General features: G+C 44.8%; 1 protein-coding gene across 6 annotated transcripts in view; it reads right to left on the reverse strand.

Moving 5' to 3' along the window:
• The window catches only part of CRIM1 (cysteine rich transmembrane BMP regulator 1), a 185,859-nt gene that overhangs the window by 19,555 nt on the left and 138,498 nt on the right, over positions 1-27,806 (reverse strand). For 5 of the 6 annotated variants that reach the window (XM_087863736.1, XM_045809087.2, XM_045809084.2 and 2 more), the window contains 5 exons: positions 21,406-21,562; positions 18,212-18,333; positions 16,841-17,050; positions 13,145-13,360; positions 9,142-9,363 (listed from right to left, as the gene is read on the reverse strand). In XM_087863736.1, coding sequence (XP_087719862.1) covers positions 9,142-9,363; positions 13,145-13,360; positions 16,841-17,050; positions 18,212-18,333; positions 21,406-21,562 — 927 coding nt within the window. The remainder of the gene's footprint in view (positions 1-9,141; positions 9,364-13,144; positions 13,361-16,840; positions 17,051-18,211; positions 18,334-21,405; positions 21,563-27,806) is intronic. The other variant, XM_045809089.2, reaches the window with a different exon arrangement.

Genomic DNA, 27,806 nt, shown 5'->3' on the forward strand with positions numbered 1-27,806 from the left:
AACCACAACATGGCGGAGCCCACGTAATCCCACGTAATCTCCCTCCGACTGCAAGGCTCAGGTTCTCTACGCTGAGCTCGACTCAGTGGCTCCTTTCCTTCCATTCCGGGAACACGCAGAACCCTCTTCACGTGGTCAAGGCTCCTTGGAAAGTACACAACACCTTCAGGGGAGGGCCGCTGGTTCCAACGTGCTGCTGTGGGGTGAGCCACGGTTAGCTCTGGGTGTATTACGTCAGGACCAGCAGGCCTGAGGACGCGGCCTTCAATCCATGAGGAGATCCGTTTCAGAGACAGCAACAGAGAAATGCTTCCCCGCCTCTGCTTAGAGGGCGTGTTTTCTACGGTATCTTCACAAATGACTTTTGGCCTCCTTCAGAAACAAAGTCCCTGCTCTGGGATGGGGGTCTGCTTCGGTGGCCGTGGCCAACGCCGCGTTGGGAGCCCAGAGCCCTCGTGCGCGGTGGCTCCTTCTGTGGGGCCGTCTAACTCAGGGAGCACAGAGACGCGTGTCTTATCTTCTTTGGACTCAAATACAAGCAACGGTATATGGCATCATGTGGGCCTAGAATTAAAGTACGCCATGCCTTTCAGTGGTGGAATTTGGAGAACTCAGTGTTTGTGTTTTCGTTTTCCCTGATTCTGGGGAGGCAGAAGTGCGAGGCCCTGAAATGTGAACTCCTTTCAAGCTGACTTTTCCAACGGTTCAAACTTTGCCACCTTACTTCTAGAGAAGCCCTAAGAGGCTGTTGAAGTTGAACTTTGCTTTTACTCTTGAGCTCGTTTACTAATTATACCGTAAAGCGAATTAACAGCTGGGGAAGCCCTAGAATCCACAGCTGCAGTGTCTCTTCCTCTATAAAGACCCAACTCAGTGTTTCGGACTCACTGACGTGGGAGCTCAGGCCCTGCTCTGAATCGGACCGCGATGAGGGGTGCACGTTAGCCTCTGAGAAGGAAGCATCTCCAGACATTCCCCCCCACTCCTCCGAGGAAGCATCTGAAAACAAAGATGCCCTTGAGCCGATGCCATCGCTGGGCTCCTCAAATGCTGCCAGGAGACCACCTTCCTGGAGAGGTGCTCCGGGCGCTAACCCTGGCTGCGGTGGTCCCGGAGTCAGAGCGGTGGTGTGGGAGTCGCTTCCTGGGAGGAAGGCGGGCAGCTTTAGAAACGGCACTGGTTCTCGCAAAGCTCCAGTTGCTAGTTAGAGTCCTGAAAAGTATTCTACTCTGCGATCCCAGGGGCCAAGAGACTAAACGCAGCTCTTATTCTCGGAATAAGTCCGACCGCGACATAACCCACCGTGGTAGCGAAGAGGGGTGCTGCTCCTTCCCACGCGTCCCTGTGACAGCTCGGTCCTGAACACCGGAGACGCTCCTGGATGGGAGGATCTCCCCGGCTCTGCAGGACTCCAGGGCCAGGCGCATGTGCTCAAGGTTGTGCAAAGCTGTGCCAACTGCAGGCTCTGACAACAACTTCTGCTTCGATTTGGTTTCCTAACTTTGAGGTTGAGGGGCTGACAGAAGCATTAGTGAGCAATCACTGAGGCAGGTGTGGGAAGGTATGAGGTACACTGTGGGTGATAGGATTCAGAAACGGGGGTGAAAAAGGCGGCCAAGAATTACCACTGAAGTGGCTCACTCTGGGAAGTGTAGGGAAAGTACCTTTAAAAATTTTCCCTTAAAAATTTAACACTGCTGTGCAGTGATCTCTAACAGCCACAAAGGAATAAAATGCTACTATTCTATTTTATCTTCTTTTAAGGGATAAAATACTCAAATCCCTGGCCTGTGATCTCATCCTCATTTCTGCATCCCAAAGTTGGGCACAAACTCTACGTCTGGAGAAGAAATCGAATGTGTGTGCCTCCTGTTTGAGAAACCAGCTTTACTTCTGTTTATATAAACAGGAGACAAACAGAAACCACGATGAAGAAGGAATCCGAGCAAATAACTCGCAGGTCACCAAGAGGTGCACAGACTCAGAGGCACAGATGAAGACTGATTTCAACAGCTGGCCCACTGGACCTTTCCTGACTGGAGAGAATGGAAACGTGGAACTCAACTGAAGTCTTGCTGAGATTGGATGCAGGTGGCATAGACAATATCAATGAGGCACAGGTCTAATACACAGTGATTCTGTCAGCACACGATTAAAGGTTTTTGGCTAAAAATGCAAAAAATATTTATTAACTCAAAACCCGAGTCCCTTATAACTTCTAGCTTCTAATAAATAAAACATCTGCTCTTAATTCATTTTTATAAAAAGAAAACCGAAACAAGTACCGCCATGTAGGCCAACCCCTACGTCTATATAATGTCTCAAATACTTTGAAAGCAGATCTGACCACCATTTTAAGACCTTTCTGGGAAGTCCATTTGTGCTTTCTTTTCTTCTATTTCTTGGGGTGGGAGTCTAGGTGTATTTTAGTAAAGGCCAAAAGAACCTTTCAGGTTTCTTCAACATATTGGAAAAAATAGGTAATAAAGTTACTTTAAAAAATTATAAACTTTCCTGAGCTCTATGAACAGAAATCTCACCAAACTGGTAACCATGAGGACTTCTGGCTGATTCTGACTGCACGCAAAGAGGACACAATTTCTCAGTGATAGGACTTAATCAGTGCACTACTGTCTGTTATGGGCTGAGGGAAGCATTTCATGGATGGAAGTTCAGGGAAATATTCCATTTTCAACTTCAATTGACATCCCATCTCTTATAAGGCCGACAATCCTTCATGGAGATTATACCCGGAAACCATTTTGGAAATACATAATGTCGTCTAAAAGGCAGGCAGTAACAACGAAAGATGAAGGTGGCCTAACTACGGAAAACAGCGTACTTCCTTTAGGACATAAAGGAAGCCATCTAGGTGGAAGAGTACAGGATCCTGTTAAGAAAGCCTTGACGTGGAAACCACTGGACTTCCCAGAGAAGGCTCCTGTCATCACAGCCTGCGTGGGGATCCCGCCCCCAGGATCTGCTGACTGATGTCAGGCCCTCACCAGAAATGTCACCCTCCTGTAGAGAACCAAAACCATTAGAGAACCATTAGAGAATTCAAAATCCAGGTTGGTCTCCTGGACGGAAATAAAAGGCATGTGCTCATGAATCTCTGGAAACAGCAACGTCGGCCTCCCTTCTGTGCAAGAGACCTCTTTCACACCAGACCGTGTGCTGGAGCCCAGGTAAGGACGACGCCACTCAGAGGCTCACTGGGATTTCTGTTTCCACAGCTAGAGCCTGGAAAGGACACAGAGGTGCGAAGAGAAAGCAGCACATGGAGTGAGCAGGACGAGGTGCTTCCCAGAGTGCAGGGTAAGACCTAAACAAGCTGAAATCAAACACCGTTTATTTCTGTCGGGACAACTTGAGACTTATTCCAAAGTTAGTCCAGGGCATGACAACCACAGTGTTTGTCGTCTTCCACCCTTTAAACAGCACACAGACAAGCATCCCCCTCCCCCTCCCTTCCTTCCACTTAAACCACTTCAGTGCTATCTGGGACCACCTGGGTTGCAGTGTTGGGATCGCAGGAACCCAGAGCCCTGACGAATGTTCAGGAAGCGTACTGGGGCTCTTCCTGATGACAGTGCGCCCCGATGACAGATGTCACGTGGTCTGTAGGAATCATGGTGGAGCACACACTGTAAGTTCACGGACTCCTCAAATGGGCCTAGCCTCTCAAAGTAAACAAAAACTAAAAGAGCTCCATTCTCTCTCCCATGGCAATGTCCAGAGGCAGGACAGGTCAGTGAAGTGCTGAGGTTTGTGGGCCCGGCGCTGCCCCAGCCCTGCGGCACTACAGGGCCTTAGAAAGCATGCCGCGTCCACCTGGTCACGATACAGTGATTGAAGCAGTGGGGGGGCTGTGTAAGCCAAGGATGTGCAGGACGAGGTACACCACGGGGGCATGACCTGAAATATTCCTGTCCTTCAGCAGCCCCTCCTTGGGACGCTATATCCAGGCCTTTCTCTTGCAGCAAGGCAGGTGCTATATTTAAAGTGCGATACCAGAATCCACTTGGCCCGCTCCCCAGATCGGCGGCACCCCGTGTTGGAAGAGCTGTCACTGAACCGAGCTGAGCGTGCACACTGTGCTGACCAAGCACATTCACTGTGTGCATTATGTCACTTCATTTTGAAGCATTAACGAGGCAGAGAACGATATTATTGTCCCCATCTCAGAGATGGGGAAACTGAGCGAGGGTTAGATCCTATCACGGAGACATAAAGCTAGTATGTGCCAGAGGGGGGATCATAACCTTCGCTTCCAAAGTAGGTTCTCTTCCCAATACACAGAAGTGTTTAAGGAAACACACTGGAGACACAGCTGTGAAAAATGTTGCAACGGAGATGCCAGTCTCATCACATTATGGCTTAAAAATGTACAACCTTTAATTCTATGGGTTGTATGTCTTCGAGATTTGGAATTAACTATTTGCTATGTTTGATTCCTGGGCTGAGTTAAATACTCAATGATCAACAGATGTTCCAAAGAGATACTATTTATATTTGTGATCTCTAAGAAAAGATACCTAAACAAATTAGCATAATCACAGACATACATCCAAACAAAACGAACGGTGTACAACAGACTGACTTGACAGAAATTGTTGGTGCTGCCCTATTAAGGACATATATATTGTTAATCATTTTCTAGCTGAAGATCGCAACAGAGAGGAAACAGAACCGTACCATCACAACCAATGGAGTGCGCCAAGCCAGCCTGACTCCACATGAAAGCTCTAACTCGAATATGAAGATATATATAATAAATACAAAAAACAAGCTAACCCCTCATCAGAGAGATGTGTGATCAGGTGCCACGCATAACAGAACTCATTTTCCCAGACCCTTGAAGATAGGGGATACTTAAAGACACTTAAAAGATACCGAACTTAGAGACATGTAATGAGAGTATCTTAATTTTGTTCACATCACACATATTTTATAACTTGTATATATACTTTCATAGCATATACGTTACGTAAGTTTCATAACCTATCCTTTCATATCTCACATATACACACACAAACAACTGATTAGCATCCAACAAGAACTGACCTTTGACAAGTTTCTTAAGTGAGAAAGATGCACTGGCTCAGAGATTTCCAGCCAACAAACAGGACTTTAAATATCTGACCTCAAATATTTTCTGAAATAACACACGGCCACAAAGAAATAAATACTTGCCAAATCCCAAGTTTCAAAACGATATTCTAAGCCTGAGTAACAGGACTTGGCCGGCACAGGAGCTGCTTACTAAGGACCAGTCCTGTTCTAATAGCCTGGCCTGACCAACGGGCACACCTGAGCATCTCCATTTCCAGCGTCAACAGCAGGTAGGATGCAGCGGCAGTGTGGGCCTGAGGATCCCACAAGCTAAATTAAGAAAGGTCTTTATGATCAGTGTAATGCTCTTTCTTTACATTTGTCCAGGAATGACTAAGCTCCTAGACATGGTGAGGGGTCTGCCAGGATGCTGATGGGGACACCCCTCAGAGAAGCTGCTAGAGTCTGGTCCTCGGCAAAAGCATCATCCACACAGACATCAGAGCAAGGGGGGTGTGGTCAGGGCCAGCATTCCCATAGGCACTTACTAGGTAAGGGTTGCTGGCTGAATTGTTTACTGTCAACTAGGAGCGATGGAAGAAAGACCTCACCAAAATCATTTTTGCTCTAGAAGGTTCTAGAAAGGCATGTAGGATGTAGTCAGTGATAAGGCCGTGATGCTGCCTTGCATGGTGAAGTGTGTCACCCTGAAGGCACCTGCTGTTTACAAGGAACCACATACCCAATCTGCCATCGCACATTAGAATTCCCACCAGACCTTTTACCTTCACCTGATTTACATGCTCAAGTCATCTGATTCTTGCTCCCCATCCTTTACGCCATCATTACAGTCAAAAAGCCTATGAAAATAACATCTAAATTTGTATTTGCATAGAAAACTGGAATATAAAAAATTAGGGAATCAGAAAGTGTTCCATTAAAATGATTGGGTAATTACTACTTAGTTTCTTTCTAGTACAAGGATGAATCCCCAAATGAGGGGTATTATAAGTAATGAGACAAAGCTGTTCACTTTCCAAAATTAATCATCAATCCTATTAATTATGTCTGTATTACACATTCTATTAAATTAGCACACATAATATGAGGCCTTCACACATCAAAAGAAAAGCATTATCACTGCACATTAGTGACTGGATACTTTAGCTGAAAGGAACACAAATATTCATAATTACACCACTTTTCGTAGGATCACCACTTTTCCATTCTCTTACGGTAAGAAAAAAGGATACTTCACAAGGTGAAAGAAGCATACTTTTGTTTAGGGGTTTTATCACTAAAAAAAGAAGTCAGATTAAAGGCTGGTTTGAGGTTTTTAGAAATCCGTATTTGAGAGATCTAATTAGGGAGAATATCCATCCAGGGACCCGCAGCCATGGTGAGGTCAGCACTGCAGGCTGGGGTGAGGCACGTATGATCCTGGGAACAGACGATCTAGGTTACGGAGGAGCTGGTTTCAAACCAAGAGCCTAAAAAAACAGGAGGCAACGCAAGCACTGGTCCCCTGGGCCTCCTGGAGAAATCACCGGGTGCTTCAGGACACGCAAAGTGATGGCCTGTTTCTTTGCTAGGTTATCTCTGCACGGTGACACAGGCTTTGCCACTGAGGCACAGCCAGTAACTGCCTGCAGCGTGTGTGGGCGCTGCCCGGGCTTGGAGCCCTCACAGGGCGCCCGGGCTGACGGGAAGCTGATAAGAGAATAAGCCTGCAGAGGCCAAGGGAGCTAACTGGAGAGTCCGATAGGGAATCCTGGTGTCACAGTCACGGACTGAACTTGACTTCGTATGCTTGGGCATGAGAGGGAGAAAGGATGAAGCCAATCTAACCAGGCTACTTGCAAAATACGTAGGATGTATACTGAAGGGGCTCAGCGACTCTTTCAGTAATAAAACAGCACGTATGAAGCACTGAGATGGAGGAGTAACAGCCTACAGCATCACTCATCAAACGTTAAGTCTCCCCAGTATGTTACCCTGAAGATAAGCCTTAGATTTATGTGATACAATTACACCTGCATCATTGTGTGTGTGTTCGGGGGGCAACCAAAACATAATTTCCGCTACACTAGTATGAGCTTATACGAACCAAAACAGTGAAACTGCTTGCAAACTAACTTCAAATCAAAATAAAAAATTTGGACCAAATTGGTGTTTTTCTCTCCACACTAAAGAAGAACGTATAGTCTAAATCACGAAGGAATTGGAATGGGAAATAGAAAGGCCAAAAAAACAAACCAACAAAAACCCCAAAACAACAACATACAGGAAGACACAGAATACGGACTTGCAGGTTTCTTTCCATGAGTTTAAATTTGTTAAATTGTTTTGAAAAAGAAGTGATTTACTATTTATCATATGGAAACAAACTTACTAGATGAATAATTCACTAGTTACAAATTTACCGATTAAGTAGCAAAACACAAGAACTTTTTTTTATCTAAACAAAATAATCTGCTGCACAGAAGTTCTGATATTTAAACATGGTAGTCCTGGCTGTCCATCCCTCCTCTCCACCAATCCCCTGGCCTGAAATAGTGGCCAGTTGATACTTTTGTTTATGTCTCAGCAAAGGCAGTGACCTTTTTTTGTATAAACACTGGCAACTCTTTGAAAAGCTAAGCAGCACCCAGCTGGATGTATGCCTTGATACATTTCTGGGGCTTCAGTTAGGAGCTAAGAAGCTTATGGGTATCACAGCAGAACCCAAGGTGTTGGTCACCAAGAGGTAGGGCAGCTCTATGGCCCGATCTGCTTGGGACAGTCCTGGTCTAGAGCTATTGTCCCATCCTGATGAATAGCCCCCATTTCTCTCTCCAAAGCATCATGGCTTGAAGAATAAATTCCATAGGTGGTCACTCTATCAAAAGAATTCAGCTTGAAAACATACATTTAAATACTCTCTGGCCATTACATTGAGAAAAATCTAAGCGCTGTAAAATTCCTGAGAGCAGAAACTGTGTTTTTAGAACATCTTTGCATCTCTTCTATACCAACATGCAGAATAAGACTCAGGGGAAGTGGTCTCCCGTCTGGTGGCCAGAGGTCGAGCAGTCAAGGCGAAGCAGCTGTCTTGATAAGCTTGAGTTATGGCCAACATGTACCTGAGTGCCATTCATCAGTTCATCTACAGGAACTGCTAGAAAGCACTGTGGCCAGAAGATCTCTTCCTTTCCTCAAGTATCACCCCAAATACGCATAAAGACTTGTATCTAAAAAGCATGCAAAAAACTCCGACAGTAAGTGCACGATACCTGCAATCAATATAGCTGGCCGCATTTTTTACCTGCTGCTCTGATAGGTTGCTACTGGATTGAGACGCATCACTGTCTTTCTCTTGACTTCATGAGCTTTACTCAACACAGAAGCAATAAGAGAGAGAGAGCCCTGGGAGCGGGGACTGTGCCTTTATGAGAGCAGCCAGCTGTCCGAGCCTCGCCTTCCGGACTCCAGAGCAGCGTCTGGCTTATGTCCCTAGGACCGGCTGCAGTAGAGACGGCAGGGGCAAACATACGGACGTCTTCTGTTGACAGGCTACATCCCCATGCGTCACAAGAAGGAGAGGCCTCTGTCGGTTTCTCGGGCCTCACTTTGTGTCCCTAGGCCCTTGACATGGACAACTAACTGCGGGGCTGAAATGGGATCAGTGGAGTGCCAGCAGACAAGAGGAATAACCGGGACATTACTCAGCATTTCGTATTTACTGGATTTCAAGGCAGCAGCAAGCTTCATGCGCTCAGTGTACCTTAGTATGTGTCTGAATATGGACAAAAAGCCCCTGTAAGTGACAGGGTGGAGAAAGAGCGTTGGATACTGAAAATGCTGAAACAGCAAAAGAGCCCAAGAGAAGAGGACTGCGCTGGAACATCGCGGCACTCTGAGAGAGCCTTTCCTCATTCCTCACCGGCTGACTCGCGGGAACACATCTTTTGCATCGCTCTCCTGCCTCATACTGCTCCTTCGGGTCCGTGGGGCAGGTTACAAACACGAACCGATTTATGCAAATGGCTGTCAATGTAGATTCAATGCCCACCGGTAGAAACAAAGGATTTTTTTTCTTGGTCTTACCTATGCAGTAGGGACAACACTGGCCTTTTCTCAAAACAGGTCTCTCACAGGACACGGACGGGCACGACTCCGAGTAGCAGCTAATGACGCTGTCCCTGCACACGCAGCTGGTGCACACGTCAGGCTTCCAGGACTCGGCGGCCAGGAAGATGTCCCCTTCGTCGTTTTTGCAGTAACTCGGCACGCTCTCGTTATGGGATGAGGAAGGCGGGGGAGGTTCATCTGGAAGAATGAACATAAGGTCAGCAGGGAACAGGAGATGCCACCAGCCACCCAACTCGCCACGCAGTGAGTTTCACTCCGTCTTAGGAAGAGCGCACTCGGTCCCTGGGGCTCTGTGTGCCTCCTGTAAGAATGACTCAGAAACAAAACAGCAAGTCTGATTTGTGCAGGGTCGTACATTTTAAAAGCAAAACCATAAAGACCACAAAAGACTTGTCAGAGATTCTGTTAAGTAGTTCGCACAACATTCACTCTACTCTCGCTCCGTAGCTTCACAAAATCCTGGGGTTTTTGGAGGGTTGGGTGGGTGGATGAGGATTTGGATCAGGGCAGGTGTAAGTCAAACAAGACAGTCCTGTGCCCTGCTTTTCCAGGCGGCCACGTCACCGGGTTGTGGCTAAATGAGGGGGTTCCTGGGAGAGCTTCTACTTTCTTAATAGAAGGGCAGACGTGGTGCTCCTCCCACACTCTTCCTGCCTTGAATCTGTGTCTTGCCTGCAGCTGTAATATCTTGATCATACGTGTGGGAGAAGGACCTTGATATCTCCGAGACACCGAATCAATGCTGATAAACATCTGCCTCCAAAATTCTTGTAATGTATGGAAAAGAAACTTCTGTCTAAAAACTGTCGCTGGGTTTTCTCTCACTTGTACCTATGTACCAATCAATACCCAAATAGACTTTCACTGTACCTATTGAAACACATATGTGCAGGCCTAACCAATCAATATCCAATCAGTATCCAAACAGACTTTCACCTCACCTACCGAAACACCTATGTGCAGTCCCAACCAATCAGTATCTATCAATATCCAAACAGACTTTCATTACAGCTCCTGAAACACCCGTATGTCCCATCCCGATGTTCAGGCATTTGCGTTAATGGCTGAAAGATTATTGGAAATCTACTCATAAGGATGTACCCACACAGAAATCATCCGCAGGTCATCTGTGTCTTTGCTATTTAAAGACTTTGACCAGAGGGCTCCCAGATATAGTTACGACTTGAAACAGAAAGCAGTGTTACCAGAAAACCCAGAGATCCCTTTGGGTTTTGGCATCTGCTGAAATTACATAAAAAGCTGTACCCTCAAGCAGGAACCTGACTGGAATGTAACAAGGAAAAACATGACAGTGAGGCTCCTAGGTTAGCAATGTCACCGTGCTGCGGCCAACCCCCTTCACCACTCCAGAGCTCAGAAACAGCCATGATGTCCTTCCTGGCAAACCTCTGCATTTTCTCAGGGGCCACCCGCTCAAAGGAATAATCATACGCTCCTCTCATAATCAATTTCATGAAGTCTGCTATTTTCAGCCACACAACAGAACTAACTGGGATAGACAGGTAGTTATCCCTGTGACGTGGAAGCTCTAATGGTCACATTGCCCTTCTATCCACCGCATGAATACATCCGATAGCCATGAAGCTGGATTTGACAAGAGCCTGAGAAGCAAGGCAATTGCTTTGTTTTGGGCTCTCTCTGAGGAACAGAGGGACGTTGGCAAAATGGACTGAGCCCATGCCCTCGCCTCAAAATCATGGAACCCTATCTCCTACTGCCAGTCCCAAAGGCAGTCCCAAGGGGAAAAGAGACACTGGTTCCACTGCTCCAAATGTGCTCTGGGTCTAATTTTAGGGACAGTTCCACAGACGACATCTATATGGGTTAAAGATGATGAGATGGGATTACTTTCCCAGTAACCTTGTCGGGGTCATCCACGTCCATGGATAATTTTGCCACCAGGTTCCTCTGGGCTACGATAGCTTCACCCTTGCAAGCAGTGTCCACCCTCAAATCTAAACATTTAGAAGAGGGAGCAGGACAGTAGTGTTGGGGCTATGAAACAACAGGTGAAATGAATACCCTAGAGTCTGGGCCTACAGAAGGCCCCGGGGACATGGGAATGTGTGGTCAGTGCTGGAGGGGGAGGGGGAGCTGAAGCTGAGATGCAGAGACCACTAACCCAACCCTGGCTGAAAAGGTCATCTGGGAATCTTGCCCATGGTAACTTCCTTCTTTGGGCCTCTCCTCCTGTTGTCTTCCTGCCGCAGGGACCCCTTCTTTCTACTTCCGATTCCAACTACTAACTCTTGTTTTGTTTTTATCCATTCCTTCACTGGTGTCATGCATTCTTTTTATTTCTATTCTATCTCCCTCTCTCTTCTATGCTATGCTTCTTTCCAACTCTAAACAATAAAGAATGAAAGAGATTTAATAAATCTTTAAAAAGAAAGAAGTATTATTCTATTCTCTCCCTTCCCCTACTTTGGTGAAGTTATCACCACCCACAGGGATGCTCGATCTTTCTTCATGAGCCCACTTCCATTTCCAGACCTTGCTCTGAACCAGGCCAGAGAGAGAAAGTAGAAGGACAGAGGGGATGATAACAGGGTACCCTAGGGGAAACAATCACCACAAGGGACACAACTCTTCTCATTTCTGGAATATGTTAGGATGCAAATATCCTAAGATTACAGATGGGCTTTTTCCAGATGTGAAACACACCGTTTATCAATGCTACTGTTGGAATTTACTGTGAAGAAAATGATATTTTACATTTTAAGACTTTTTAAAATCAATGCAACACAAGTATTCGTGGAAAGTTTAGAAAGATCAATTATGGGGCAGGTGACTTATTTTAAAAGAAGAGCATTCCAGAATTCTCTTATTCACAGATGTAAGAGTAACCTTTGGAATATTGATATCTAAAGCAGTAAGTCCTAATGTTTAAGACGAAAGCTAGCACAGAAGTTATCTCTTGAGTTACACATAAAGAAAGGACGAGCCACCCAGGCGTAAGGTAATAAACTTGGGGCCAGGTGCTCAGGGGTGTCTTAGGAGCTGAACAGGAAAACATTACAAGGGTTTGCATACGAATAGAAGGGATAAAAAATAAGTAATGAAACACAGAGGTCTATGTTTTACTGAGCAGAAAGACTCGAAGAATATACACTGAGAAGGTAAATGGTTATCAATTTAAATTGATAAGACCAAAGATTAAGCAAGAACAAAATAAAACGAGTTATGTTGTCAACTCGGTGATGGTATATACAACGAACCTTCTGGAAAAAAGGAATATATTTCGGTGTTAATTACAAGTGCTACTTTAGTTACAAAACCAGGAACTTAGGTTTAAAATCCTGACACACTTTTGCTGTATATGTATCACGACCATAAATTTACCAGCCAGGGTAAAGTTACCCTCAGATTACCTGAGTCGTGAAAAGAAAACAATACTCTCTGTACACGTGCGGTGCTAGTCAAATTAATACTTTCGGATCTTCATTTATTAATCACCCCAGGCTGGAGGGGGTGAACATGCATATTTTAGCAATTTCCTGTTTTAACATTCTCAAAAGTATCTTTGCCACCCTTATATATCTCAAAGAATTTTTTTTACGTGAGTTATCAATAACTGCTCTTCACATTTGTGAAAGACAAAGACGACTTTTCACCGTTGCAAAATCATCTGGAATAATTTGGGGCAGCAGGAGTGTCTCTTGAGATGCAAAGCTAAGAAAAAAGAATGGCAGAAAAACAATCTTTCTTGTGCCAAAGGCACCCCAGATGCAAGGCACCTTCACTACATAAATCTGTGGCTGACGGAAGGGAATGAATTTAGGAAGCAGGCTTCCAGAGGTTCCTGTCCGGGTTTCCGGCTACCGGCTACCGGGTTTCCGGCTACCGGGCTCGGCATGAGCCCTGCGGATCCCACAGGGTCACAGCGCCTGCGCGGCAGCCTCCCCCGCCCGGGGCGCGCAGTGCGCGGCGCGGTCACCTGTGCACTGCGGGCAGCAGGAGTCCTGGGTGCGCGAGGGATTCTGACAGAGCAGCGGCGGGCACACCTCCGTCTCGCACAGCACCCGCCCGCTGTGGCAGGTGCACTGCGTACAGGAGTCGATGTTCCACGTTTCTCCTTCCACAAAGTACTCTCCTCCAGGGGCGTGGCAAATGGAGGGGGTGCTGAGCTCTGGCTTTTGCACCACAAAGTCATCTGGGAAATGACAGAAAATGAAAACACAAGAAATTATTCAATTGCAGTCTCACCAACTCCTGAAGTACCTGGTGCTGTCTGCTCGAAGGGACAGAGAAGAAGTGGCTGCAGAAGAGCTCCCTCTACTCTTATCAAGACAATAGTGAGGAAATAGTCCGTGCACAGAAACAGAAGGCAAGAAGAGCTGGTTTCAAGAAGGGAAGTTCGAGTGGTTCCAGTCTGTCAACAGTAATGACAGAATTCAATAAGGGAATTCAATTACCTCGAGAGGACTCTTCCTGTTGAGAAGAGAACAGGGCCTCTTAGGGCAGCTCTGAATGTGCGGAAGTGTCTAGAATAACAATCTCTCACTTACTGAATGCTTACTGTGGTCCACTTTCTATGCTAAGTGCTCTATGTTATTTATTCCTTACACTGACCTTGTGAGGTAGGTCCTAGGATCCTGTTTTACATACGAGGAACAGAGGGCTCAGTATTAATGGCAGACAAGGAATTTGAACCCAAGACTGTGTTCCACTGGATCATGGCTATGCCTCCAGATTAAACACGACCTCCAACTGGTCGGTGCCCCATCCACTTCATTATCTCTAGGATCCTGACTGAGGACGTTGATACCTGGAAATGCATCCTGTTGAGTGGACCACACCCCAGCCGAGACCAGCCACCAGCAAACTGAGCAGGAATGCTCTTTCAGGATCAACAGTCTGGAAACCCTCACCTGAGACTAAACATTTGCTTGGCGATGTCATCATCAGGAGAGGTCAATGCCCAGAGACCCACGATAACTATGATTTCTCTCCCCAGAGGAGAGGCGATGTTGGTGTCTTGGTGAGATGATAATGACAGAGAAGGAACTGAATGTTTAGCCTGTCTGCAGAGGTGCTGTGAGTTGCCCCAGAGCTGTGCCAGGGAAACGAGCAGTATGAGGACATTAACCACATTCGGGTAATCCAAACACAAGCATTTCAAGAAGGCGTTGACAGTGGTGACCCTGCCAAGGGGCAGTCTGGAGACACCGCGGCCAGCTCCTGCTTGAAGCCCCAGGACAGCTCCCCTGTCTGTGCAGGGGTGCTCACACCTGGAATCTCTGAGGAGCTCCCCTGCTGTGACTTCGCAAGTGGTGGTCAGCACGAGACGACCACTTTGATGACGGGCAGTAGGGTGGGCTGATTTCAGCTCAGAAGGCAACTGTGCCTACAGCTTCGTCTCAAGGGAACGCAGAGAGACTGGCACTTTGACCAAGTGGACACATCACAGGGCACAGACACTAGCCAGGGCTCGTGTGCATAAGCCACGAGCAAACTCTGCGATTCTGAGCAAAGGGGACAGGAAGGAAATCAGAAGGAAAGTGAGCTGGGACGAGATGGTTTACAGAGGAGACAAAAACTGTTCAAAAGAGCGGCAATGAACTAATTTTGGAAAGTCTCCCTTACTGCCTTTTCCTTTCAAAAAGGACTAAGAGCGGCTCCCCAATTCCTGCCCTTGTCCACGCTGACTCAGAAGGAAGTGGTCAGAAGAAAGCGGTGCGTGTTTGCGGGTGTCTTCTCTCGCTCACCTCTCCGCCGTGCCCTGTGCCTCAGGGCAAACCCACGGGTGGCAGGAGAGTCAGAGACGAGAGACAAACGGAGAGAGGGGGAAAACACCCGAGAAACAGTATCATCTGGTGAGTCTTCTCTCAGGAGTTTAGAAGCTGCTCACCTATCCCAGAAAGGAAAACAGCTGATCCCTGAATGAAGGGGAGAAAATATTTAAAGTAGGAACCCCTGAATGCAACGGCTCTGGGGTCTCTCAAGAATGTGCGTGGTGATCCACTAAAGGTTTTTGGAAAAAATCTATCTACATATCCATATATATATGTATGTGTGTGTGTTTATACGCGTATATCCAGATATTCACCACCCACAAGAATACGTCAGTAATGCTGTGTGTGTTTATATGAGAATTTCCCCTATCTCTGTAACAGAGAAAACTCATTTTGGTTCCACTGACTTCCAGTTCTTAAGTCCATCCTCTGTTCTTAGTAACGTCTCTGCATCTGAACCAGTCTGGCTGAGACTTCTTTGGTGAGTACAAGATTAGCCAAGACCCAGGTGCGGTCCACGCTCCATACACTCATGCCTAAAACTAAAGCATGGGGTCTTCATGGGAACAGATGATTTCTCCTTCCCCAAAGAATCAACGCAGAGCTGTTTCATTAAACTGCTCACTTATCTTCTGTGTCAATGGACACTAGTAGTTTTTCATATTTAATTAGCAAAACATGTGAAAAAGGAAACTTTCAGTGTGGGACACATAGGACTGAACTATGGGCAAAACAAAACAAACATGATAATCCGGTCCCTACAGGGGTATGGGGCTGCCTGTCACTCTGATACCTTAGTTATCGAGGGGTGTAGACGCTCAGAGCTAACAGGGTCTTCAAGGGTCCCTCCCCACAGCCCGGCCACGGCAGGCAAGGCCACCTCCCCTCTCAGGCTGGGCCTGCCTTGCTGGAGAAAGACAGGTCTCAGGTTCCTGACGGCACCCACTGCATAGGTGGGTTCGTCCACAGAGAGACGTGGGACAGACTGACCAGAGGAGGAGTAATTCGGACTCTGAAATCTGACAGCACATCCATTCCAACTTTAAAAGAGACCTGATGTGAGAATCAGGAGACTTCACTTCTCCCCGGCCTTCTGACATAGCATTTGACTTTGGGTAAGAGAGCTGGTATTTCTGCATCTGTTTTTCAAATGAAAAACTGCTTAAGCACACTTTTCCCTAACTCAAGTGGCCCGCAGAGAGGAAGAAATCCTAAATGTAAGACTATGCTGAGCTCTTTGGATGAAAGGTACTAGATGAGGTTTATTATGGTAATAATTACTGTTATTGACAACCATAGTTCAGACCCCTTGAGTTATATAATCTGGTCTGTTCTTCTAGCAACTTCTCTTGATTACCATCATTAGGATTTTAAATGTTTGGGATGTGTCGTCACTCTAAACATCTCCGTTTGGCAAGAGCACCACACACAGCCATTAATTTAAAAAGGGGCAACAGCCACAGACTTTGTTAAGTCTCTCCCTCTCAAATATTCCTTTATAAATAATACGCTTTTATGGAATAAAGTTAGCATCAATCCCTTCCAATTAACTAAAACACTCAAGCCTTAATACACTATCTGTAAAATGGAGAGCTGGAGTTTAAGTACATTAGGTCCGCAAACCTTTACAAAAATACAGTTCCAAGACCAGTACCACTGAGTACACCATCAAAAAACTAGGAGAGTCGTTTTAGGGTTTGAGCATTTTCTCTGGTCTTTGGCAAATCACTGATAGCACCTGGCTGATTTTGTGGCCGTTGCTGACAAAAGCCACGGAGAGTTGAAACGTGCTGCAGGGGTCGTCCCCTGCGTGTCCCCCAGAGTCACAGATGTGAGGAGGCCCTACAAGGCAGAAGTCATTTGCTTAGGGAGCGCACAAGATGGCAGCCAGCTTTTACCTGAACATGACGGGCAGCACTGTCCCGGATGAATGGTGGGGTTGCCACAGGCAGGCACCGGGCAGGTGATCAGAGCACACATTTCCCGTCCATTGTGACAGTAGCATTCCCGGCACCCATCATGCCAGCTTTCCTCATTTTTATGATGATGGCCATCCATGGACAGACATGTGCCTGACAGGACAGGTGGCCCGGCTGAAGCAGGGACCTCTGGACAGACAGAAGGCAGCCTGGTAAAGCAGCAGCTACTGCACAGAAGAAACAGCCTGCAGTGTCCTCACAGGTAATGCTACCCAGCCACCAAAAATCACGGGTACGAAGGACAGTTCCTGACACGGGAAAGGCTCACGGAAAGAATTTAAGTTAATAAGCTCTCAATTTTGAAAAAAGAAAAATAGGAAAAAAACCCGCAAATATGTTTCTCTCCTCCTGACAGGATTATAGTTGATTTTTACCCCTTTCCCTCTACATCCTCATATTTTATACAGTAAACAAGCACTGATTTCATAGCGAATGGTATGCATACGTTTCATATATGCAGAAGAATCACTCTAGAAGTCACCCAATGGGGAAATCCTGGGCCTTCTGAAACTAACTCACGGATTTTTGTTCAGTGGAACAGTTAAAGCAGTGACTAGATTTTTGTTTACTCTGACCCCTTAAACACACTGTTATGGGTGATAAGCGCCTAACTTTGAAAAAACACACAACCAACTTGAGGGACCCTTTTTCTCCTGAACCTGTGGATCATGCTGACCACTAAAGCATACCGGGTGTGGGGGGGGAGGGGCAAGCTGGAGCTGGCGTACGGGCAGAAATGGCAGTTAGGGCACAGGCTCCGTGGCTTCAGGGATGTCTCGAACTGGGAAGTCCCAGACTGAATGTATGCCCAGGACTCGTGCGTACATACAGACGGAGGCTGGCATGTGCGGATTCAGCAGTTTAAATTCTCATAGAAAACTGTGTTACTAGAAAATAGATAAGCGGGCTGCGTAGCCACGCCCACCCTCACCGGCTCCGAAAAGGGCTCTCTGCGGCATCAATTGTATCAAGCCACTGCCGGACAGACTCTACAGAGGTCAAGGTCAAGGTGCTTTAGGCTAACGTTCCTCACATGGGTAAATCCGTAGAGCTAAGAAGTCATTCATTGGGTCAAATGTGCTTGTCCGTTATATGCTTGCTTTAAATTCTATTCTGAGCTCTTATTCCAATGAGATGGAAGGAAAAGGGACGGACCCAGAGAGAGCGACATTTGTGTCTGAGTAGACAACGGTCACGGACATTGTTTCATTTACATGATGTCCTCCTGTTCTCTGATTCTGAGCCCTGGCTGCTCTGAGGGGGCATGAAGGGTCATGGGTTCACACTTACCTCTGCACTTGCAGAGAAGACAGCCATGACTGTCCTGCTGGAAACCCAGGGGGCAGATTTTACTGCATGGGAGCTCCGGGCATTTCTTGCAGCGACAGAGGTCACAGCCGTGCTTATTCTTCCTGGGTAAATAAAATTTTGTCAGAGGTCAGAAAATCCAAAAGTCTCAAATGATGTCCAGGAGCTCAGACCAAGGGTCATCGAAGTGATGCTACTATATGCCGCAGAATAATGTGACTTACGTTCTCAAAAATTCGTGGAGTGATGTGTCATTAGCCCTCTGTGGCCATGACCACCACCCACTCATGGCCAAGGTTTAGAATTGCCCAAGGACTAATGCGCTTCTGGGACGTGACAGTCAGAACCCCAATGACATGACTGTTGTTTTAATTAGGAAAACTAGTACCGTCATATAAAAAAGATGAAGGCATAACTCCATGAAGAGAATGGTAAAAGATACATTGTTGGTCAATGCTGGAGGCCAGCACTGGGGCAAAAAGTCCTTCTTTTGCCAGGGTAAGCCTTCCTCACATGACCACGATCTTTGAGGAATTTCAGACACTAGTAGAAATATTTTTTAAAAAGATTTTAAAAAATTATTTGAGAGACAGAGAGAAAAAGAGAGAGAGAGAGAGAGAGAGAGAGAGAAAGTGCACGAGCGGGGGGAGGGGCAGAAGGACAAGCAAATCCCTGCTGATCGCGGAGCCCGATACCAGGGCTCCATCCCAGGACCCTGAGATCATGACCTGAGCTGACATCAGATACTTAACCAATTGAGCCACCCAGGTGCCCCCCTAGCAGCAATGTTAACGAGCGCTTTATTGAACTTAGAGCAGACAGAAGGAGAACCTTAGGCTCCGCAGACCTAAGAATGCCAGACCGAGACTGATTAAGAATAAAAGCTTTGAGGAGCCCCGCTACCAAGGTCCACTCGTGATTCACCAGCTGGGGAAGAATATCCACTGAACAATGTTCCATACACGGGGTGTCAGGAAGCACACGGGATATGGAAAAAGGCTGCACTTTAATAAAGTAGACGGCCTACATTTTGTGATCAGAAAGATGTGTTAAATAAATACATGTTTATGAACTACATCACAGTAGTTTCAGTGAAGACATTTTTGGGGAAAAAAATTCTTAACAAACATTCCTTATTTTCTCTAAAAGGAGAAGGTCACAGTCTGTTACAGAGAGCTCACTCTGTGTCCCGTCCACCAGCCGCAGGGCCGAGTCTTCTCCTAGGCTCCACATCTCCTCTCCTTAGCCCTAGTGGGCTTCCTGGGCCTCAGACAAGGAGGAGTTAGTTACTCTATTTACCCTCAGGTCTCATCCCAAGTAGCCCTAAGTGGCAACAGTGGTCAACTAAAAAACAAACACACACACGAAGTCCTTGCTCTTTTTCATCTTGGTTAAATTAAGGGACTCTGAGAGGAGACAGCTCTATGGGAAACCCTCAGTGCACCACCGCCCAAGTGACAACCAAACCACAATCTGCTTAGTGAACCGAGAACTGAGTGCTGGGGTCTACATATTTATGTCAACATGAGGAGAAGAGCGAATTAAATGAATTATTCATACTCATGCCAGATAGCATGTCATTTTAAGCTCTATCAAGGCTTCACCTGATGTGTTTGTTCTTCATTTAGGTATCCATCCACCTGTCCGCCCACCCCTCTGCAAGCCTTTGCTGCACACAGAGAGGAACAGTCCACTCAGCAGGTATGGCTAAGGGGCACGGAGGGCTGCCTTCGTCCCAACACTCCCATATGGTGTCTGGCCAACATTTCTCCTTCAGAGGCTGTCCTTGAAACACATGTTCTAGCTGATAAAGTACTCATTTGTCTACAGTGGTCTACTTGGTCCTCCCCGGATGTGCTTGCTGACAGGAACATGACATGGGCTCCACAGTCCTCTAAGGGATTTCTCTCCAAGGTGAGGGCTGCACTTGAACCTTGAATCTGAGCTGTCAGAATACTGCAGCAGGTGGTTATAGTTACTATTATGATCATAATGCTTTATCATACGTTAGGAGTGAAGCTAAGAAATAATTATACTTTTACTGGTATCATAGTCATATTTTAGGATTAAGAACAATGATGGTTTATTAATTTGGGGATGTTTTAAGGAAAGTGAACGTTCCCAATTTATCCCAAAATGACAATAAAGATTCCCCTATCCCTGCTAAACTAGAATTCCTAACAGAAACCATAAAAATGGTAACTTTAAGATGAACCTAAGTCCTTTATAATTACTAGCACTACACAAATATATTAAAAATGGGAAAGGCAGATGAGGTGCCTCGGTGGCTCCGTCGGGTAGGTGGCTGACTCTTGATTTTGGCTCAGGTCATAATCTCAGGGTTGTGAGATGGAACCCCGTGTCAGGCTCTGCACTCAGCAGGGAGTCGGCTTGAGGACTCCACTCGCCCTCTGCCCCTCCCCCTGCTTGCACGCACATGTGTGTGTCTGTCTCTGTCTCTAAAATAAATCTTTAAGGAAAAAAATGATAAAGCAAGATTATGAAAGGTAATTTTTTAGGGAACCAACTTAATACAAAGGCAGAAATAGATGTTAGTACAGACACTAAACAAATGTGAAGTGCCTTTTCCCCCTGGAATAATCTAGATTTTCATGGGGTTTGGCTCAACAAAGAATTTTTGAAAATATAAGTCGTGGTTCTTATCTCTAAGGAAATTCATAAAAGGTACTGCTACATGAAGAAAAAGATACTACAAACGACAGACCAGCACCAAGGTGAGGTAGGGATGCGTGGTAAGCATGTTCCACACGGCCAATGAGTGGCTGTCCACTGATCTTAAAGTACACATTACTAAATAAATTCTCACCAAATAGTCACTGGGACAGTTATGAAAAGTTGTGGCACGTACGATATGAGGATCTCCTGACAATCCATTCCCTCTGGCAGTGTCAAAGGCCCTTGCTATGAGGAAGTCTCACAGAAGAGGCTCAAAGGACAGCGGCATAAACGAGGCACTGGCACACCTTCATCAAAGAGTTAAGAGTAAAACCCTCCTTTTGCTGCTCTCTGATTCACTTAACAAAGCAAGCACAGCTTTCTGGGTTCAGTGCATCTCTGATCCATTCACACACGAGACAGCACACCAAAATACGTTAAGGACATTTCATGAAGTTACAGATAACTAAGAAGACATCTTCGGAATTGAGAATACTTACAGGTACCCAAACGGACAGTACTTGTCACAGATGATGGGTCTGCACTTCTTGGGCCGTGGGCGACACTGACAGATCTCACAGTTGTGGGCATCGGTCAGGAAACCGAAGGGGCAGTCCAAAGTACAGCCTCGCTTGAGGCCCGAGCACAGCTCCTCCCCTGCGGAGACAGGCAGAGAGCGTGAGGGGCTGATGAACAGAGAGACACTTCCATACCTGCCCCTTGTCTTCCGGTCCTCTTCCACAGATGTAAATACCATACTGTACTATACTACACTACACTACACTATACCATACTATGCTATTACTATACTATACTATTACTATTGCTATACTACACTATACTATACTATAACTATACTACACTATACTCTATTACTCTACCATTACTATACTACACTATACTCTACTATTACTATACAATACTACACTATACTATTACTATATTATATTATCACTATACTACACTATACTATTACTATACTACACTATACTATTACTGTACCATTACCATACTACATTATACTCTATTACTATACAATACTACACCAAACTATTACTATATTATATTATCACTATACTACACTACACTATACTATTACTATACTATACTATACTATGGCACTAGGAATGGTTAAGACTAATAGTCACCATTCCTTGGTTATCCCAACATAACTCCACATCTTGGTAGTAATCCGGAAAATAAAGCCCCCAAAACAGATCTCTGAAGTATATTGCAATCTGGTGCTAAAGAGCAGGCTAGTAACTACTCTTTGAGGTTTGGATGAAATAGAGTGCTATTTTTTCATGAAATTTGTTCGTATGAGTTCCTCAAACTACTGATTACCATTTACTGTTAAAATGTGAGAATCACTTACACCCCAAACTTCATTATATATTTTGCTCCTACTAAATGCTCACGATAACACACATTCTTAATGTTCACACAATGTTCACACAAGGTCTTCTCTTAGGGGCTTTAGACACGAGCCTATAATACTGCATATTATATGCAGCCTAAAGGATTTCTTACTCTTTCTTTAAAAACATACAAGTCTAACAACATGATATAAAGGGAAATCGTCAGTGTTTCATTTAGGTATTTCTTCCTGACCGACAGATATCCACGTCTTTGGATAAGTCTAATTGACTAAAAAGTGTGTGTGCCAAAAACGTCTATGTTAATGTTTATCCGCAATCTGAAATGTTCAAACTTTCTCTGTTAGCAGAATTTGGAATGATGTTTAGCTGTTCTCTGTTAGTCAGTTATAACATTATTTTAGAATTTAAAAAAAGGGGGTAGGGGAAGAAGCTATGGTGGCCGGCAAAGGAACTACTAGAGAGATCAGCTTCGTAAACGTCTTCCAGAAGATTTCAAATGTAGGTAATGTAGGGAATACACACATTCAGGTGAGAAAAGCGTGCTTGGTGGCGTGCTGAAGCAACCTGGGACGCCTGTCTGGATTGAACGCAAAGTCTGAAAGTCAATCAAATGTAAAGAGGTTGACACAGCAATGACAAGAGTGCAGCCATGTCTGAATACTGCTCTGCATGGGCTGGCAAGATGGGAAGCAGAGACTATTTTTGTCAGAATAACAAATGAATCTGTATTTTATCTGGATACTCTGAAAGCATAAATATTGTAAATAATGCATACGTTACTAAGAAATACAGAACGTGTGTGTCCCCTCCACACGCATACCTTACCATCTAAAATTAAACCTTGAACTACAATTAATAGGTGAGATGGGTTCAGGTTTTACATAAATATTTTAAGAGAGCATCTTTTTGTGAATCTTAGCTGGCAATACATGAACATTTAATTTGCTATCTTTTAGAGAGGAAAATGTGATTTATGGTATAATTTTCTACTTTGTCCTGATCATAAACCTTTCATTACACATATTTAATATAACCCTGTGGGTCTGTATCATACTGCGAAGCAACTGATTACTAATTTGCATCCTTAAAAGCGAAATTCTAAATGGCTCATTTAAAAATTTGTAATTATAGGACTTGAAAGGTCATCAGTTTTCCTCTCTTTCCATCATTAAGGGATGATGAAGGAGGAAGAAGACATTCACAGCCACCTTTCTTTTTCTGACACCGAAATTGAAGTTGTGAACCCATTTCTCTATTCCATGAATGAATCTTTAAGTCGCAACACCAAGCAGACTATGTTGGGAAACAGAAGATAAAAACGCTCCAACAACATCCCAAAGTCAGCATCCCTGGAGATTCAATTCCTTCAAACTTTGGATCTGAGCACCTTCATGCCTTTTTTCTGGCCCTATAAAAATGTTGTTTTTCCATAGACTTCATTCTAGAATGGTTTTCACCCTTAAAGAAAGTTGAAACAAACTGACAGAAGCTACATTTGTCTGTAACTACCTCTGCTCTGCCATGGAAGGGAACTTCCAACAGAAGGCTATGTTTAAGCAAATCCAGAGCACTCCCAGACCGGAGATGGGCTACGCCACCGAGGGCGGGATGCTCTCCTGTTGTCCTGGCTTGGGGCTGCTCACTGGTTCTCTTCCCTCTCAGAGGGGCGCTCTGGGGTAAGGCCTTATTATTTATACAGCCTAGGTGCTATCACGGTGTTTAGCATGGAGTGAATGTTCAATAAACATTTGCTGAGTGAATGAATCGACTGATGTTCTTGCTATTTACTCCTCCACTCTCGCCAAGGCTGCCATATTAAGAGAAAAATCACAAGATGGAAAAACTTACTCTGCTGGTATTTAAGATCTTCGAAAATACTGGCACTTCCTAAACATCTCAAAATACCACTTTCCAGCACAGAAAGAAAGAATATTAAAGGCTATAAGGTGGTCCTAGATCCATGTATCAATTGTGGACTTTTCTTACTATAAATGTATCATTAAAGCAAACCTTTACATAAAGAGTAGAACCAAGTAGAAATATCTTATTTATAGGTGGGTGGGGGTTTATAAGTTTGTCTGAAAAGCTTTAGTACATCACTGGAGGCAGCATGAAAGAACGGTGGCCTTATGTTCATAATTTTTCAGCATTATGACTTTATTGCGATCTAAAAATGCTTTCTAATCTATAGGGGAGAATTACCATTGAAGAGAAAGTGATAAATAATGGCAAAGTATAGAACTTGTGCATTACGGCTGGTAACAGCTATGTAGTAAACTGTTTACTCTGGAGAAAAGTGCTGTTTGCTCCCGATACACAACGGTACCTATCGGTCCTTCAGTCTACGTGAGTACCACGTAACTGCATTTGAAACTCAATGGGACTGTGTCCCTTCTCTGCTGCAGCCCTCCACACTCGTGGACACTGGCAATTCCCACTAACCTGTCAGTTAAGAACACCACGAAGGTCCTGGGGTGATTAAATAAATGCAACACTACGAATGCTTGTCCCAATCTTGACTCTGGGCTTTAGTTATTCCTTTAGTTCTGAGTTATAGTGAAACGAAAGCATGGAGCCTGCCTCCCTGTATTTGTGGCTGCAACCTTCTTTAGATGCTTGATGTGGATATATATTTCATGAAAAGTAAGAAGGTTTTTTTCTTCTGGCTACCATTAATTTTCTATGCCTGCATCATCTTCTAAATAAAAGCATTATTACTTCCTAGAATTACGGAACATTAAAACTGGAAGAGAAGTTAAAAATAACCCAGTCAAATCCCCTTGATTTAAAGATGTCGAAAATAAGACACCAAAAGACGGATGGCATTTAATTCATACCGATGTCATTTGCTACATATAGTTCATATGGTGAAGTGTAGCATGTCTATTTGGTTAAAAGGTAATGTTATTAATAGCTTACACCGACAAAGTATTAGGTTACTAGCAGCATACCTAAATGATTTTAGTTTTAACTTTTGTAGCTATCGTACTTAAACATCTTCTACCATATTTCTTTTCTTTATTCTAAATATGGGAAAGTGAGTCAGGGATAATTTAAATTCTCTGTATGCCTTTGATGCATTACTTTGCTGAGCAGTGTTTTAAGATTGTTATTTGTTACAGGTTAAAGTAGCAAAGCTACAGTATGTTCACACGAAAGAATATTTTGTCCTATACCTTCCATGTATTTTTTGAAGGAGTTGTTAATACTGGGTTTTGATTTCAATCTGAAAGTGGTTGTGTATGATATGCTTGGTTATACTGCAACATCATTATAGACTCTTATTAGTCGAGGATAAAGTCCATTTTTATCTTTTTCGTATCCTTAGTGCGTGTGGCGTATGGTAGGCAGTCAACAAATGCTAGATGAAAGATGAATGAATGAACAACAAAGCAATGAACAGGGGAGAAATTTTATTGGGCACTGGTCTTATTTTAAGCAATCTTGATGCCAGTGGTCCATATAAACCAGGTCTAATCCCTAACAGAAAACGGAGGCGTGGATGGTTAGGGCCACTGCATGTGAAATGGGGTTTAGCCGGATGCAAAAAAAAAAAAAAACCCCAAAAATAACGTAGGTGAGAAATTTAGACAAAATCAGTATTTATCAAGTAGCTGCACTGGGAAAGAGAATATACTTAAGCATCTTTCAGTGCAAGGAAGTTTCCTTTTTCTAAAACCAGGTGAAAAAGAACGAGAATATCTGACGGTTAAAATTAAAAGGTAAAAGGAAAGTTGTTCATGTGAGCTTCCTCAGAGACGGAAGAACCAGAGGCAGCTCCGTACTGGCACAAACGAGGGGAAGCTGGGGGCTTTCCATATCAGCCAGCTTGGGCTGACTCAGAAGTGGATGTGTTATAAAACAGCTATCATTTTCTGTAAACAGAGTAACAATGACCATATGTCGGCTGGTAAAGCTAGCTTTGCATTCATTAACTTCGTTAGTCCTCAGAATAACCCATTAGTTAGGTACAATTGTTTGCCCTTTACAGATGAGGACACAGAGGCCCAGAGAAGTAAAGCCACTTGCTGTGATCAGCTAGCTACAGGCTAATGTGGGCCAGGGCCTGGGAGGAGAGCAAGACACGTACAGTGACAAGGGTCTGACAACTAAGCACCGGGCAGTCTGGTTGACTCTGACTCACCTCCTTACAGGTGTGGCTTCCAGAGAGGTGTCAGGATTGTTAACGGGACGGAGTGAGAGCAGAATGCTCTATGACCAGACTCCTGTATGATACAGACAAACTGACAAATGCCACTTGGTGTTTAATTATGTTCTTAGGTATCCAGTGGCAGCAAGTGAGATGGCAAAAGACTAACCCAGGTCAAGATTCTCCGTGTGATAAAATGGGCACATGGTCAGAATGGCAAGACCACAGGAGGGGATCTTAAACAAGAAATGATGTCCGATGGCATCCCCAATTCTGATGGCTCCTTCCTTGCTCATTTGCTCAACCAACCATCTGCTGAGTGCCCCGCATAGCCCTAGGAGACGGGGCAGCTCCTTCCCTCCTCTGGTGTGAGCACGTGCATGGGTTCTTCTACAGGACCAAAGCTACCTTTTAATAAGACTTGTAAGTTATAGAATTTGACTTAAAATGGTGATAGTTGGGGCGCCTGGGTGGCACAGCGGTTAAGCGTCTGCCTTTGGCTCAGGGCGTGATCCTGGCGTTGTGGGATCAAGCCCCACATCAGGCTCCTCCGCTATGAGCCTGCTTCTTCCTCTCCCACTCCCCCTGCTTGTGTTCCCTCTCTCGCTGGCTGTCTCTATCTCTGCCGAATAAATAAATAAAATCTTTAAAAAAAAAAAAAAAAGAAATGGTGATAGTTCACTAGTGTATTGGTTACAGGAGATTTTTCTTAGGGGAGGTCTTTTTTTTTTTTTTTTTTTTTTTTAATTCATTTGACAGAGAGAGAGACAGCCAGCAAGAGAGGGAACACAAGCAGGGGGAGTGAGAGAAGAAGAAGCAGGCTCCCAGCGGAAGAGCCTGATGTGGGGCTCGATCCCAGAACGCCAGGATCACGCCTTGAGCCGAAGGCAGACACTTAATGACTGAGCCACCCAGACGTCTCCCTTAGGGGACGTCTTGTATTGTATTCATGTTTGTGGCATGAATACTACAGTACCTAGAACTCTGGCAGGTGCTCTATTATAGGGGGCAAAAGAAGAAAGGAGGGAGGAGGGAAGGAAGGAAGATCAGAGATCTCTGCAAATAAATAAAATTTTCACATAATGAACAGCCAATAAAGATTTATATGTTAAAAAAAAAAATCATTGACACAAATACAACAGTCTCCAGTCCCTCTCTCTTCCGCCATGCTAATGAACTGGAGGTGCTCGGCAGGGAGTATGTGCGCACGGTCCTATTACAAAGCCGGAGGGCAACACTACCACAAAGACAGGCAGAGCAGAATTTTCCTAATAGCCTCACTCTGCAAAAAGCCAGTGATCCATTTTTTACTTGCTTCAATGACAACTGGAGGAAAATTGTTTCTTTGGACTTAACTACAAAGGGCTCCTTG

This window comes from Ursus americanus, chromosome 7, assembly GCF_024610735.1.
Source record: "Ursus americanus isolate L20-20 chromosome 7, mUrsAme1.1.p, whole genome shotgun sequence".
In the NCBI taxonomy this organism is placed as follows: Eukaryota; Metazoa; Chordata; class Mammalia; order Carnivora; family Ursidae; genus Ursus; species Ursus americanus.